General features: G+C 38.1%; 2 protein-coding genes across 2 annotated transcripts; one reads left to right on the top strand and one right to left on the bottom strand.

Moving 5' to 3' along the window:
- The first annotated feature begins 3 nt into the window (after positions 1 to 3).
- On the top strand, positions 4 to 5,570 carry LOC145768596 (putative oxidoreductase YqkF). The gene is made up of 7 exons (XM_082580130.1): positions 4 to 135; positions 1,479 to 1,637; positions 1,999 to 2,085; positions 2,772 to 2,930; positions 3,340 to 3,518; positions 3,825 to 4,041; positions 4,293 to 5,570. Exons 1-7 carry the CDS (start codon positions 22 to 24, stop codon positions 4,386 to 4,388), a joined length of 1,011 nt encoding a protein of 336 aa, XP_082436256.1. The 5' UTR covers positions 4 to 21; the 3' UTR covers positions 4,389 to 5,570.
- Positions 5,498 to 14,532, bottom strand: LOC145768599 (uncharacterized). Its single transcript, XM_082580132.1, has 5 exons — positions 14,382 to 14,532; positions 12,054 to 12,090; positions 11,457 to 11,537; positions 6,669 to 6,787; positions 5,498 to 5,865 (listed from the first exon to the last, which is right to left on the bottom strand). Exons 1-5 carry the CDS (start codon positions 14,463 to 14,465, stop codon positions 5,707 to 5,709), a joined length of 480 nt encoding a protein of 159 aa, XP_082436258.1. The 5' UTR covers positions 14,466 to 14,532; the 3' UTR covers positions 5,498 to 5,706.

The following is a 14,532-nucleotide window of genomic DNA, read 5'->3' as shown; positions in this document are numbered from 1 at the left end:
GTGTTTATTTAAGTAATAACCATGCAACGGAATAAACTCGCCAACAGCGACTTGGAAGTATCTCCACTGTGTCTCGGATGCTGGCAATTCAACGCAGGCAAACGTGACATAACATGGGAAAGTCAGGAAGAAAAGGTGGGTAGATTGTTGTTTAAAATTCGAAAACTCCAGAATATGCAAACGTATTTGAGTTAAATGAGCTATAATTTCCCGTCTGAAAGGTGTCTTTTACATCGTTTTTTTTTTTTTTGCAAACTATGTGAAAACGGCAACGTATGGTGATATTTCTTTTGTTAAAATACGAGATTGGATTGCTTTTCCTTTTTAAGCTTATTTGCGTTTCAAAGATGTTTTGAAAAGAAATCTCATTAGCAGTTCAGTTGAAGTTTCTGTTTTCATGGAAACACTGAGATATTTTGCTACCAAAATCAGAAACCTGATAGAAAAAAACTTAGTTCCCAACTTCAGTGTCTTGCAATTACCAGACATGGTTTTTAGCGGAAATTAATAAATCTATCGTGGTCTACCTGGATTTAGCATAGCAATGCGATGAAATAGCATACCTCGCACTACAAGTCTTCTTTGCAAACAAATAGATTCTTACGCAATTGCCAAGTATATTTATAAAGTAAGATATCACTCTTGCTTTGTAAAAAATGACAACAACGAAATATGGGAGCAAGTCTTTTAGGCGCAGACAGTTAGGCGTCGGTCAAATAGGCGCACACACTGTGGCGTCAGGATATTTAGGTGCGGAGCACTGTGGCGCCCGTTCATTTAGGTGCTATTCCTAGTAAAGTCTGCAGATTGTATCAGCTTGGCAGGTAAGGCAATGCTTTTCACAAAAAATGTTATAATAAACTGAAAAATATGTTGTTTTGTTAATACGCGTGCATTTATTTGTTGTTAGTCATGGCTTCAGTAAGTGAAGCTGCTTTATCCGGCAATGCGTTTCACACGAAATGTTATAAACAGAAAAATATGTCATGGCTTCCGTGAGTGAAAACTGCTTTAACCGGCAATGCTTTTCACACAAAATGTAAGCTTTATCAATAAATTATTCAAGTTTCCGAACATGACTGAGTTCACTTTTAATTATAATAAGTCAAATAATAACCGCACTAAACATCATTAAAAATATACCGTAACCTATATTCAAGCGGGTGGTAGGCTTGAGTGAAGAGAAACTTAGTTTTCCGTTAAAACTCCGACTAGGTTTTGCCAAAGCTCAGCTGATACAATTTGCAGACTTTACTAGGAATAGCACCTAAATGAACGGGCGCCACAGTGCTCCGCACCTAAATATCCTGACGCCACAGTGTGCGCGCCTATTTGACCGACGCCTAACTGTCTGCGCCTAAAAGACGTGGACCCCAAAATATACCTACACGTTCCACTGTTGTAAGTTTCCCTTGATAGGTAAGCATTTTTATCAATGGTGCGCAATGCAATATGTCAGTGTGTCATATGTGCTTCAGGTATCTCTTGCCATTGTGGACAAATGCTTAGAGATTGGAGTTAATTTTTTTGACACAGCAGAGGCTTACAACGACCATGTGTCCGAAGCTGTGCTTGGCAAAGCACTACAGGGGAGGCGAAGGGATGCAATTGTGGCGAGCAAATATGGAAGCATAAAGGTATGGTTTGATTGTACTTGTACAATGAATATAGTTCGAAATCCACTAATCTTATACCTTTGTGGTAATTGGTGCAGTATTTTCTTGTGCTTGTTTTGTGATATTGCAATGTTTTTAGTGTGCAACCTTTGAGATAACGCGAGCAACCTCTTACAGATTTTGAAAGAAATTTTAAGTATTTTCTGATTATCAAGGCTTCAAAAATCTTTCATTCAACAAAGTCAGCCCGATTTCTTAATTCTTTTTATAAGTATGATCACTTTACAAGCAAAAAACACTATATTCTAATGGATGTCCATGCTGTGCATGCTGTGAGTTGAGATATATCTCAATTTTACTCACGACGAAACTTGATTTTCAGCCAAAAATTTACAAGGCAGAAGACATCGAGCGTTCGCTAACCGCAAGCCTTGAAGCTTTGAAGACCGACTACATAGATCTTTACCAGGTTTGACGCGATAATGATAGCCAGCTCAATTCACAAACGTAGAAGATACAAACGACGATTTAGCTTGATGTTGCTAATGTGCAATTGTCATTGCACATGACTAGGGAACTGTGTCCCGAAAACTAGTGCAAATCTCTACTGCCACAGCTAACCCGCAGCGTCAGGCTAAACAGATCGTTTGTGTCTACTGTACATTTGTGAAATAATCAACGATCATGCTGCTAAAAGCGAAGCACAATCTACTGCGTAGCCAGCTTACTTTGTCCAAATGGAACCATGAGTTGTGAAGAGACGTGCCTTTGTCGTTTAGGCATCCTCTAAGTCTAAAGGGCCGTCTCTTACTCGATTCCAAACGTTGGGTGATTAGGCGACAAGGTTCTCATCACACTACGTGGCCAGTTCCTTTCTCTCGGCTGCTTTACTTTGAACAACTCACCTAATTTATTACACCGTGGGTAGAGGTGAGCTGTGTTTTTCAATAGCCAGCTTAAGTCTGGAGTCGAACCAAGATGGCATGATTTGAAAGCGAGAGTCTTACCCCATCCTACTACAAGTTAGGCTAAGCTAACTTAAAAATTCAAAAACCGACATATTATGATTTCTTGTTGATATACAGCAATGGCAACTTAAATGTTTTGTGTGCGCTTCATTCACTTTTGACTCACGTTTTGCAAACGCGATTGCAGATCCATGGCTCTACTTTCGTGGACGACATGGAAGAAACTGTAACCGAACTAAAACGTCAGCAAGCGCTAGGACGAATACGTTACTATGCCGTGTCCAATTTTGGTGTTGAGACCATGAAGGAATTTAGCGATGCTGGTGGAGTTGCTGTGACCAATCAGGTATCTTCAACACTACGTGTCCTGTTTTACGTGGTTAAGCCACTGGCTTCCTTCAAGATAATAACACATTGCGTTTAAGACTTGTTTCTTTCACTTAGAGATCTATTCAGCACAAGAGATGGCCGAACCTGCTTCACATTGGAACCGCAGAAAGGGTCATACTATTAATGTCAAATTTTCTGGCGCTGCAACTTCTAATGCAAAACAATAAAGTGCATTTACTCAGTTTAACATTGATCCGTCTATTAGGTTCTGCTATAGGGCATAGAATTAAAATGCTATTTGCATGCAGTATTTCGGTAAAACCATTCCCCAATCTTTTCCCCTCTCCAAATATCTCTCCGTATTACAAATATAATAGGTAGCTTACAACACTGCTTGAAAACATTTATTTACTATTCTATTTCAGCTTCCATACAACATGCTTTGGAGGGCAATTGAGTACAATCTAGTGGATTCTTGTGACCGCCATAATATTGACATTTTGGCATATTCCCCACTGCAGCAAGGTTTGCTCACTGGCAAGTTCCGTAATGCAGAAAGCGTGCCTGAAGGAAGGAGAAGGACCAAACATTTTCAACCAGATCGGTAATTACTGTATGGGTTCAGATGTGATTGTGTGTGCAGAATTTCGCTTTTTTTCTTATTTTGTCTCATTAGGTCATGGTTTCACTTATTTTTTGAAGGTTTTTAATTTTCTCTTTCCTTAAGTTGAAGATATGATTTTTTTCTCTGATAAAACCTTTTTTCAAAATAACTTGGTGCTGTTTCATATTGCAGCCATGTTATTGCTTGTGTGCTCATGGGGTCCGGGTAGGCCAAAACATGTTCTCGTTCTTTTTATCTTTCAGCTTCAAGACAAAGTGAAACAAATTATGCTTTGTGCTATTACAGTTCCGCTTATTCTCGCCACGGGCAGTCGGGAGCAGAAGACGAGACCTTCAAAACTATATCCGCCATTGCAGAGGTTTGCAAAAGCAAAGGCATTCCAAGCATGGCCACCGCTGCCGTCTCTTGGTTGGTTGCGAAACCACGCGTCGCTTCAGTGATCACTGGCGCCAGTCGACCGGAACAAATTGTTGAAAACTACAATATTTTAAAATTAGAAAAGGTATTGCGTTTTTGCTTCCGCTTGTTTCCGTATTTAATGAATTGTTATGTGTTTCCAGAGACGATGGCATGAGACGATTCCACATTGTACTCTGAAACTATTTGATTTTGGATGATTGATTCTTTAAATGCTGCTATTATGCCTTAAATTAGACACTTTGTAGGCTGATTTTTGAAGCATTATAGGCTCTATTTTCTAGTTTACTCTATTACAACTATCAGCTTCTGGATTTTTACATTATCCGTTTTTAGGAAACCGTCGACGCTTTTGACGCCGCAACGCAAGAGCTTAAAGAGCGATTTGGCGAAGAACCTGACATGTGGTCGAAAGAAAGTCGCATTCGTTGAAGCCTTTTCCTATCCACATATCTCCATGGCGTTCCTAATTCAAATGTATTTTAATTCTGTGTTGATGTAATTGTAACCCCTGACGATTACAGCTCTCGTGCTGGGGGAAGACAGCTTTGTCAAGATAAAGAATACCCTGGAGGTTTCTACGTAAATAATAACAAACTGCATATTTTTCACTATATCCACTGTAGGCCTACAATGCCTGAGACCGTAGTACAGTTGTTCAATCACATAAATCATATATCTGCATCTCATTTCTATAGCTGATTTTCATAATCTCACAGTGCTGTTGTTGTATGAATTTTTTTTATTTTGTAACTGAACAATTGTGTTTTTGTAATTCTCTATTCAAATTCTTTTTCATTAACTGCGATGAAGTATTTGCGTCCCTATGTAAACACTTGTATCTCCAATTCTGTAACTTTCAAAATTTAATTAGACAATATTGAAGATCAGTTTAAACTGAGCTTGTTTTCAATGTTTGCTCTACGCAATATTTATATCAAATACGTACAGTTACTAATCTTTTGAAATGTTTAACGGCCTGTTTCACCCTTATTCGTGTCTTTGGAAAGTTCTTTCAACTAGAAATAATATTCATACATTTAAAAGGCAAAACTTCAAGTCGATTTAAAATCATGTTTGGAAACTTGTTTATTTGACACTGGTGCAAAGCCATGTCGTCAATGTTGGCTTGAAATTGCCTCCCTGAAAAGCCAGGTTAAGTCAGTCAATGGCTACAAGGATGTTGGCTGATTTCGGTATCAATCAGAAGTCGTCCAGCAGACTACTGAAAACAAGACTAGTCTAACACCATATGACACTATTATTTTTTTTTTATCACTCATTGCTTATATAAACGCCATTTAGACCTTTGTCTTCTGCTTATATTGACATCGATATGTCGGGGTTTCCCCTATTCGTTGAGGACGTCATTATTATATTTGAACAATCACCGACATTTCGTAATTGCAGTGTGTGACATATTTCGTTTTTCCGCTGACACCATCGTGGACATATGTCATGGGTTTCTAATCGCTTTTTGGCCTCTGCTGTTCAGTTTCGTGAGTCAATCATAGTCCAATCGCTGAGTGTCTCTTGTAAAAAATAAATTAAAATAAATATCTCTTTGTGCTCTGTATACTGCAGTTTGTCGCCAAATCAAAATTCTTTTCTGCATTTGCCGAGCCTGTGCGAGTTGCGTGCGAAGCAAATGGCATATCAGGCTAGATTGCATTAGCCAGTTCACTGTCGTCATCTGTTGAGTTTTCAGAGCGACCTTTTTCCAATGCTCTTAAATGCAACCTATGAGAATTTATTGCCCTTGACTTTCATGTGTTCGTGTATCGGTATCTTGAATTATAGGCCGGCTTGGCGGAGTGTCTGAAGACGGCTGAAGATTAGATTGTCTTAACCTGTCCATTTCGACTTGCTGATATGAGGGCGGAAAGTCGTCGCCTATAAAGTTGTGATTCTGCAACGAAATCAGAATTCTTAGAAACGTCAACAGGCAAAGATTTGGATTAGTTTTGAATCTTTATCCTCTGACAAAGCCTTGATTGTTTATTCCTGGTAGTTTCGCGTACTTGTAGAGAACGCAGGGTTGATTATCGAGATTGACAGAGTGAAGTTTCCGATTGTTGAAGTCTTGTTGCAGGGAAATTATTCTATCCATTAGATGCCGCTGAATGGAGAGCAGTCCATGAAAATGCGTTGCTCAGGCGCACACTCCAAGAGCCAAACCAACGCCGCGTGATCTTGAATCCGGAGAGCAGTTCAAATATCCCATGATGTCCTTGACGATAGGAGATGTTAAAACCTTCATATTGTATAATGGCTTTGGCTGGCAACAAACATCTTTTGGCTTGATTAAAAAATGGAGTCGTGATGTCTGAACTGTTTGGAGTTAAGACAAAGAAATAAAACAAATTCGAAAAGAAGTGAATGACTTTTAAAAACACGATTAGCTTTCCAATTGAAATCGAAGCGAGGTCTGCTGAGCAGTAATGTTTTGCAGAAGGCAAGTCTACATTAGTGACGAGGATCGGATAGCTCAACTTGACATACATTTTTAGTAGCCACTTTTACACGTAGCTTACGGTAGTACAAAGCAACCTGTAAATGTTATAGCCTATTTGTAGTATAAAAAGTTGTTAGTGGAATCAAAACTTTGCAAATAGGCTACAGTCGGCTACCATAACTACAGTCAAATTGGCTTTCTACTTTTGTTAATATTAGCTTCTTTAATATAAATTCCAAACCTATCGTTTTTGTCACCTCAGTTCCTCTGTCGTCTTCATCCAAGCGCTGCTCGTCTAGTCTGGCCAAGAGACGCCGGGTACAAGCAACGCAAACAAAAAAGAGCCCTAAAAGTATCACCATTCCGAGCCAAAAATCTGAAAACATGTCCGTTAAGCTAAATGGTCAAAAATTTGGATCATAAATAATACTTTAAGAAAACTGCTAGCCGTGCTAGGCCTACTTGGAAATGCCTCGTGGCTCCACATTCCTTATTGAACAGTATTAAACGTGTCTTTTAAGGATTACAGCTGCATCTGATTGTTTTAAAGTGCCTCTGACAGGTAAATAAATTCGGTAAATTTACCTAAGATACCAAAAAGATGACACTAACAAACTTCCCTGACCAACAAATCGTAAAAAATATCAACAAGCTACTAAGTTACACGCTTGCAAACTTTCCTTGACATCGGCGAATCTGGCACTCATTCAATTGCAAAAATAAAAACGGCAACACCGCTGTGACGTCACAGTAAGCGGGAAGGATACATTCTTTCTCTGTGATGACTTGGTAAAGTATGGTACGGCTACTGCAAAACGTGAATGTGTGGGGCTCTGTCGGTCTAAAGCATGTGCAAATTAAGAATTACCGAAATGAAAAAGTGAACTTATTATTGCTATCAGGTTTCGATCAAATAGGTTGAGTTTACTTTTATCAAACAGCATCTCAATTCAATTGAAATTGCAGTTTCATAGGGCTACAATTTTCATACTTTTTTATTTGTCCTAATCTGGCTATAGCCATTTGCAGTGTAACAACAGTATCTCACAAACAGTACCTTTAATTTATGATTGAGGTAATGCCTACAAATTGCTGTTTATGTGACATTGTCAGTGACAAAGACCGTGTGCTTTCTTTTCCCATTTTCCCACAAAACAAGGTACTGAGAAGAAAATGGTCAAAGTTTTCTTCAAGTGTTCGAAAGTGGGATGGGCCATACAAAACTAGTCGTATATGTTCACTTCACTGAAGATGATTTTGTTAATAGGCCTACCACTCAAGTAAAAATGCCTACAGGCATGTGTTGGAGTGTATACTACAAGGTGATGCTCTCGGAAGCAACAATCGGATTGTGATGCCGTCATGCATTGTTTGGCGAATTCGAAACAATTTTCCAGATCCAGATGGCCGTTACACAGGGTTTCAATGGCCAACTGAAGGCACATTATGAGAGAGAGAGAGAAAGAGAACTTTTATTTATTTTTGAATAGTGATGATGAATTAAATATGAATGATGATTCGTACGATTTCTTCATTTTTCACTTCAAGTATATTTTAGGTTTTGTAGGAACGTATCCAGTACAGTTTTATTAAACTGCAAAAAACAATAAATCTTCGAAAAAAGCAACCGCTTGTACCAACTCCGACCAAACTGTGATCCACCAATTACATCTAAGAAGCGTTTGTTTCATCCGTTGCTAACGACGTCCACTTAGGATGACGTAATACCACCAAATTCGTCCCAGAGCAGTGAAATATGGAGTTTCGCCTGTGGTGGCGCTGCGGAGCAGTCGTTTTATTAAATTACGCCCTAACCAGTCGAGCTACGAGGTTAAGATTAAAAAGTTCGCTAAGTTAGGCCTACCATATTTTCATCGCCTAAAAAGAGGACACGTTTCGCCAGCAAGTAGAATTTTAAGCTGGAAAAATCCTTTAGGCCCTACATCGTTTTAGATCATTACAGTAGCCTACGCAGCAAAAGATACCAAAAAAACAAGAAAACAGATTGACAGAACGTTTAACTAATTCTTTCTCATTTTTAGTGCTTCCTTAAGACAACAAATAATTTTATATTATTAAAAGTCAGCAAAAAAGTGAAAAAAGACCTATTTTTTAGATAGTTTCAGTCACAGAAGTGATCGCAAAAATCTGCAAAATGTGACAAATCAGGCATGATCTCCAGGTAGCCAAGCCTTCGAAAGTGTTAAATTATTGACAAGAAATATGATTAAAACAGTAGGCTGCAGTTCATAGGCGTAGCCAGGTCGGAAAGGGGCCATGGCCCCTCCCAAAATTTCAAAGTTTGGATTCCGAAGTTGAGCCTTTTGTTGAAAATATATTGAAATTTGTAGAAAATCATATCGTTTTTTAAGACATCTAGCAATTAACACCCCCCAGAACTTGTTTTAGACACACAGAAAGACACCCATAAATTTTGTAAAAACAAATGAACGAAGTATTTTTAAGTCACATTCCGGCTTTGCGTGAAAATCCTTATTACTTCTCTACAAAGCGTTCTCGACCATGACCGCAACGACCTGAACGTTTTGCTGAAGCATATAGGCTACAGAGAACCATGTGAAGCACTCGGAGTACAAGAGCTGACGCCCCGTTAGCTCAGTGGTTGCGCGCCGGGCTCAAGATCAGGTGGCGCTGGTTCGACTCTCCGGGTGTGAGCTTGAAAAACGCATTTCAGGAGTGCTCTCCATTCAGCGGCACCGAGTGAACGAATAATTCCCCAGCAACAAACACTTCAACAATCGGAAAACTTCACTCTGACAATCTCGGTAACCGGCCTTGCGTTAAGAGCCTCTACAAGTATGCGAAACTACCAGGAATAACCTACCAAGGCTTTGTCAGTCCGAGAATATAGATTAAAAACCAAACCAACCAAGCTGACAATGCCCAGAATAGTGGAGGTTCACAGTGCCAACGTCTGTGCTGAATCGATTTCCAACGTTCGGTATATGTCCAATACATGGACGGATTGAGTAACTCTCTTCGGGAACGATTCAGTGACAACCTTGGTTTTTTGCGTTGCTATCCATCCTTCCACCAAACAAACCAACCAAGATAGATGAGAATGAACATTTGTATTCTTTGGATGACCTTGACAGAGAAGTAATTCTCTGGAGGTCTTCTCTGACTTCTCGAGTCAACCAGGAAAGTTTACAAGAACTTCTTTAGAGTGCTAAATATTATCCAAGCGTGCACAGTGCAATCCAAATCACCCTGGCCTTGCCAGCAACAACAGTTGAGGCTGAAAGGTCTTTTTCATGCATGAATAGGGTCAAGACCTGGCTACTCTCAACAATGATTTTCGATCGCCTCTCAGATTTGTGTGTGCTTCATTGCCATTACGAAAGTATCAGTGAGGAGAAGATCAATTGAGTTGTTACGAACATGGCTGGCGAGAGGCGACGAATAGACTTTTAATCGCGATGTTGTCATTTTCTGATCATGCAATAACTTGATTTTGCTTTATGTTTAAGAATACTTTTTGAATTTCTCAGAAAGTCGATTTTATATTAACAAGGTCAAGGAATAATTTTAAACCATTTTTCTTTTGCTGTATGTTTGGATGGTTTTTATCAAAATGTTGATAGGTTTCACCGGTCGAGTTTTTTTTTCTGCGCGTTTAACGTAATATGTATTGGTGTTTGTGCTGGGGATTCTAAAATGCGGTAGCGGTACCTAATTTGGTTTGCATTTTTTTTCAATAATCGAATTCTTTTTATGTGGACTGTGCGTCTGAATTGAATAACCAATTAATTGCAAAAGCTTGCAGCTTACTTTGCCAACTAATAACCTTATAAGTTTTGTGTCTATAGGCTTCTACAATACATCAGGTGGTGGTGTATTAAAACAAACGCTTTGCAACTCATCAAATATTTGCCCTCTACCCCCAAATTTTTTTATGGCTACGCCACTGGGCTGCACATAACCGTTACGATGCTAAAACGGCGTGAACTAAAAAGCTGTTCCTTTCCTTGCAAATCTCTACCCTATCCATGCCACTGCTGTCTTTCGATTTGTTTCAAGTAACAAACGAACCAAACTGAGTTGGTAATCAATAACGTCTACAAGCGTTGTATCAATATAAAACGTATGTAGGTAAAAGATTAATTTTTGTGAAAGTGTGAGCAACTGAGCATGGCCTTTAAAATGTCGTTTAATATCTTACACTGAACCAGGCAATGAACGTTCAACAACAGCTCCATAAAATGCGCCAATTTCTTGTATAATTTATAAATCAGCATGCTACATTGGTAGGCCTACAAAAAAAAATTGTAGGCCTATACAAAATGCTAAGAAAACAAATAGCCTACAAGCCGTCGCTGAAACGTCATCAAGCAATATAATCCCGTTGAAAATATATTAAACATGGAAACCCAAACTCTCAAAAAAGAGGACATTTGAGCATTTTTTAGTGTCCTCGGAGGACAATTCATTTTTCTTGAAATAAGAGGACAAATCCTCTTAAAAGAGGACATATGGTAGCCCTAGCTAAGTGTAATTCTGCGCTAGGAAATGCTTTAAAAAGTTACTATACTTGGATCCAACCTGTCAGGGGCACTTTAACAACAAAGCAGTGGTGTAGCCAGATTAAATATTTTAGGCTAGTAGCAAAGAAGCAAATTTTTTAATGGCTAAAGCAAAGTACGTATATTAAAACATGAGTATGGTACCGGATCGGCTATAGCTTACTGGTAGCTTACATTTTCTGAGTTTCCTGAATGATATCGTATGATATGTAGGCTACTATAGGCAGATCCTAAATAAACAGATTACGTAGGCATAGACTACTACTATAATGAGCACATCAAATTTAATTATTTAAAAAAAATTATTGTTTAAAAATTTTGCCCCCTCCCACAATTCCCACTGCAGTTGTTCACTAAGTTAAACTAAAGAAACTTGAATTTAATATTAAAACCCAGATTACTTTTGGTGCAAGATTACATTTTGGAAGTAGACGTAATTGCCCTCTGTGCTCCCATGGCTATGTCACTGAACCATACCGACAAATAGTCTACCCCACTTACACCATAGCTTCCATACACCAACATAGGAGCAACATCTGTTGAGATTATTTGTACAGCAATAACCGATGTCGACACCGTCATCTAAAACACAAAAATAACTTTTGTTTGCGTTGGTTCCCATTAGGCCTACACATAATCATTAGCCTGGGATTTGTCCTTGTCATTAACCCTTATTGCAGTGGTCTCAAGGTTCAATTTCCATTGCTTTTCCCGGTTGAAGTAGCCTACTCTGCCATGTTGCCTTTCATAAGCGTTCTCTTGAGCACGCACAAAACTTTCCAATTCTCAGCAAAACAGTATACTACAGGCTATTGTGCATTGTGCTAACTGAAAAAGATTAACACCCCTTCTTCTTTCATACGAGTCTTCATCCAGTTCCGCCATGTAGGCTCCGATTCATTTTACTTACGTTTATATTTAAGTAGAACCAGGCCAATGACAACAAACGGTGACTGCTATCAAAGCCTCTGCTCTACAGTAAAAGAGCCATATTTACCAATAACGTCATATAACACAAAAATACAAATATAGAAAAGTGAGTTAGACTAGAACTTGCAAAAAATATTTAATTTGATAAAATGATTTCTATAGCTTTACCGTAGCAAATAAGTCCATTTCCACAGGCTTGATAGCTCTAAATAAAATAAAAATCAGTAGAATGATGATTAAGTTTCTTTAAAATATTCCTGAGGTATTTTTTCGCTAAATTATTTATAGTTTGGCAGTTGGCTCCAGCGTACCACATTTCAAAGGTGTGTAATTTTAACCACAAAACGCTTAGCCTACCAAGCATACCCAATCACCCATGGGCCTATTTAAACCCGAAAATATACAATAAACCTAAAATTCTTTTTTGCCGAAATAAAAGAAATTTTTGCTTTATTAAAGATGGATTGAGATAAAACGAAAAGGATTTATTACAGGAATAACTGTATACGGTAGTGCCCGCATATTTATCCTACGGTTAACAGGTCCACTTTCTAATTATTAGGCCCAATTTGGCCCGGTCTGGAATTACTCCTATTCATTTCTGTAATAAAAAAGCCCGCTTAATAATCCCAAAACCCCGCTTAATGACTCCATTATCCAGCTTAATAAGCCTAATTTTCGATTGCATTAGTTTGAAATTGTGTAAAAAGGCGTCACAATTAGGCTGCTATTTTTCGTCTTGCTTTCGACAATATTTTTATTTATTAACCTGCTAACTCAATTCTTACTGTTCTGTAATTGTTGGGTTGTACAAAACACGGCTTGTTGCTGACACAACTAACAAAAAACGGAATTTTCGGCAGGCCGCAAAAATGTATGGCTTTTAACAACCAATACCGATTGTTGTGTAGGCTTTTGTTGTTGTTGCTGTTTAAGAGATTTAGCAACTTTTAGCCATAGTACAGTCGGCCATAGTCAATTATGCGTATAGGAGTGGAGGAAATTCGTTTCCGGCTTTAATAAGCCCAAAATCGTCCGACGTCCGGTCCCGAGAGCGGGGACTACTATACTTAATAAGCTTAATAAGCGGGGACTACTATACCAAGTTTTCAGTTTTTTGTTTGAAATGCTCATAAGCCTGAATATTGAATAATTCATCGAAGAACACGACAAGTGGCCATTCAATGTTCGGAGTTTTTGTGTGTTTCGTTTTCGCTTCGAGTTAACAACCGAAATAATTATTTAACTTCGAAAGAAACCCAAAAAAAGAAGCTTCTACGTCGAAATGAAATAGTTTAAAATATTTTAGTTTCGAACACTCTTGCTACTAATATAGCCTAAGTAAAATTAAATACAATTATCCAGGCCAGAGATGATTACAAATTACAAAATGCTTAAATAAACTTAAACCTGTTTTAAATACCTAGTCAACTTTAACTCACATTTTTCAATAGCTGATTATGATAACAAAGTCGCAAACGGGAGTAGGCCTAACAAAAAAAACGCTTTCCGGTTAGTTAGGCTATAAATGAGAGAAATCGGATGTTTTTAGTTTTGGGGCTGCCAAATGAAAACAGTAGCCTAGCTGCTGAAAAAACGGTACCCGGACATTTTGCCGAAACCCATTTTGCCGAAAACCACTTTGTTCAAAAATGTTAACAAACAAATAGTTAAATGTTAGCAAATTCAAAAAAAAAATGAATTTTCCTTTTTTTGAATTTGCAATTTCTTTCTAGATTTAAAGCTTTTATTGGCGCGGAATGGAACACTGGTGCAGTGCTTTTCAACTTTTCAGTGACATGAAACACGTTTCGTATTGAAAAAAAGTCTTTCGGAATATCGAAGTAAACTGAACAAAAATCTATTTTTGTGCAAAAAAATTAATAAATTCAAACATAGATTTATTATTACTGATTTTCTGTTTTTTTAATGGAAAAGTTTTGACTGTTTTGCTGTTGCTGTGAAATACACACTGTGAACTATTAGTCTGCAATCAGCTAAGCCAAATTTTCACAAAGTTATTGTATCAGAACTAGCAAGTATGGAGACTTCTTGGTGACATTATTGAGGACAAGAGCTCCACCACAAGCCATGATATCACTAATGTAAGTTATCACGTGTGAGTCAAGACTTTTTGGGGCAACCTCTGACTGTCTTCCATGAAAACCAGTTGAAAATGACTGTTCTAATGGAATACAACTAGGCTACAAACTTATAACTATGTTTGATATGTTATAAACAATTAATTAGTCTTAATGTAAGTCTTGGTGTATATTCAAGCCCGTAGCCAACCGGGGGCCAGGGGGGGCTCGCCCTCCCCTGAAAAAAATTTTGCCCCTGGCAAAATCCCAACATTCTCGAGCAACAGCTACAATTATAATGATTCAATTTTTTCGGCCCCCCCTAAAAAAAAGTTGGTCCCCCTTGCTCTGCGGCCTGGCTACGGCCCTGTCTATATTATATGCAATAATATAAAAAAAAGAACATCATACTTACCAAAACTGCAGGTAAATCCGTCAAGTATAAAAAAAAGAATACAAAAACGAAATTGGATATGTTTGTTAACAGGAAAGATAACATCTTTCGTTTTTCATGTATTTAAATCTGAAGTAAATCTAACATCTCTTGTAGACATTTCTTTGCTAAG

The sequence above is a fragment of the Aplidium turbinatum genome, chromosome 4 (genome assembly GCF_918807975.1).
Source record: "Aplidium turbinatum chromosome 4, kaAplTurb1.1, whole genome shotgun sequence".
Classification (NCBI taxonomy): domain Eukaryota; kingdom Metazoa; phylum Chordata; class Ascidiacea; order Aplousobranchia; family Polyclinidae; genus Aplidium; species Aplidium turbinatum.
The sequence above is the reverse complement of the archived record's forward strand: the minus strand, read 5'-3'. Positions and strand labels throughout refer to the sequence as shown.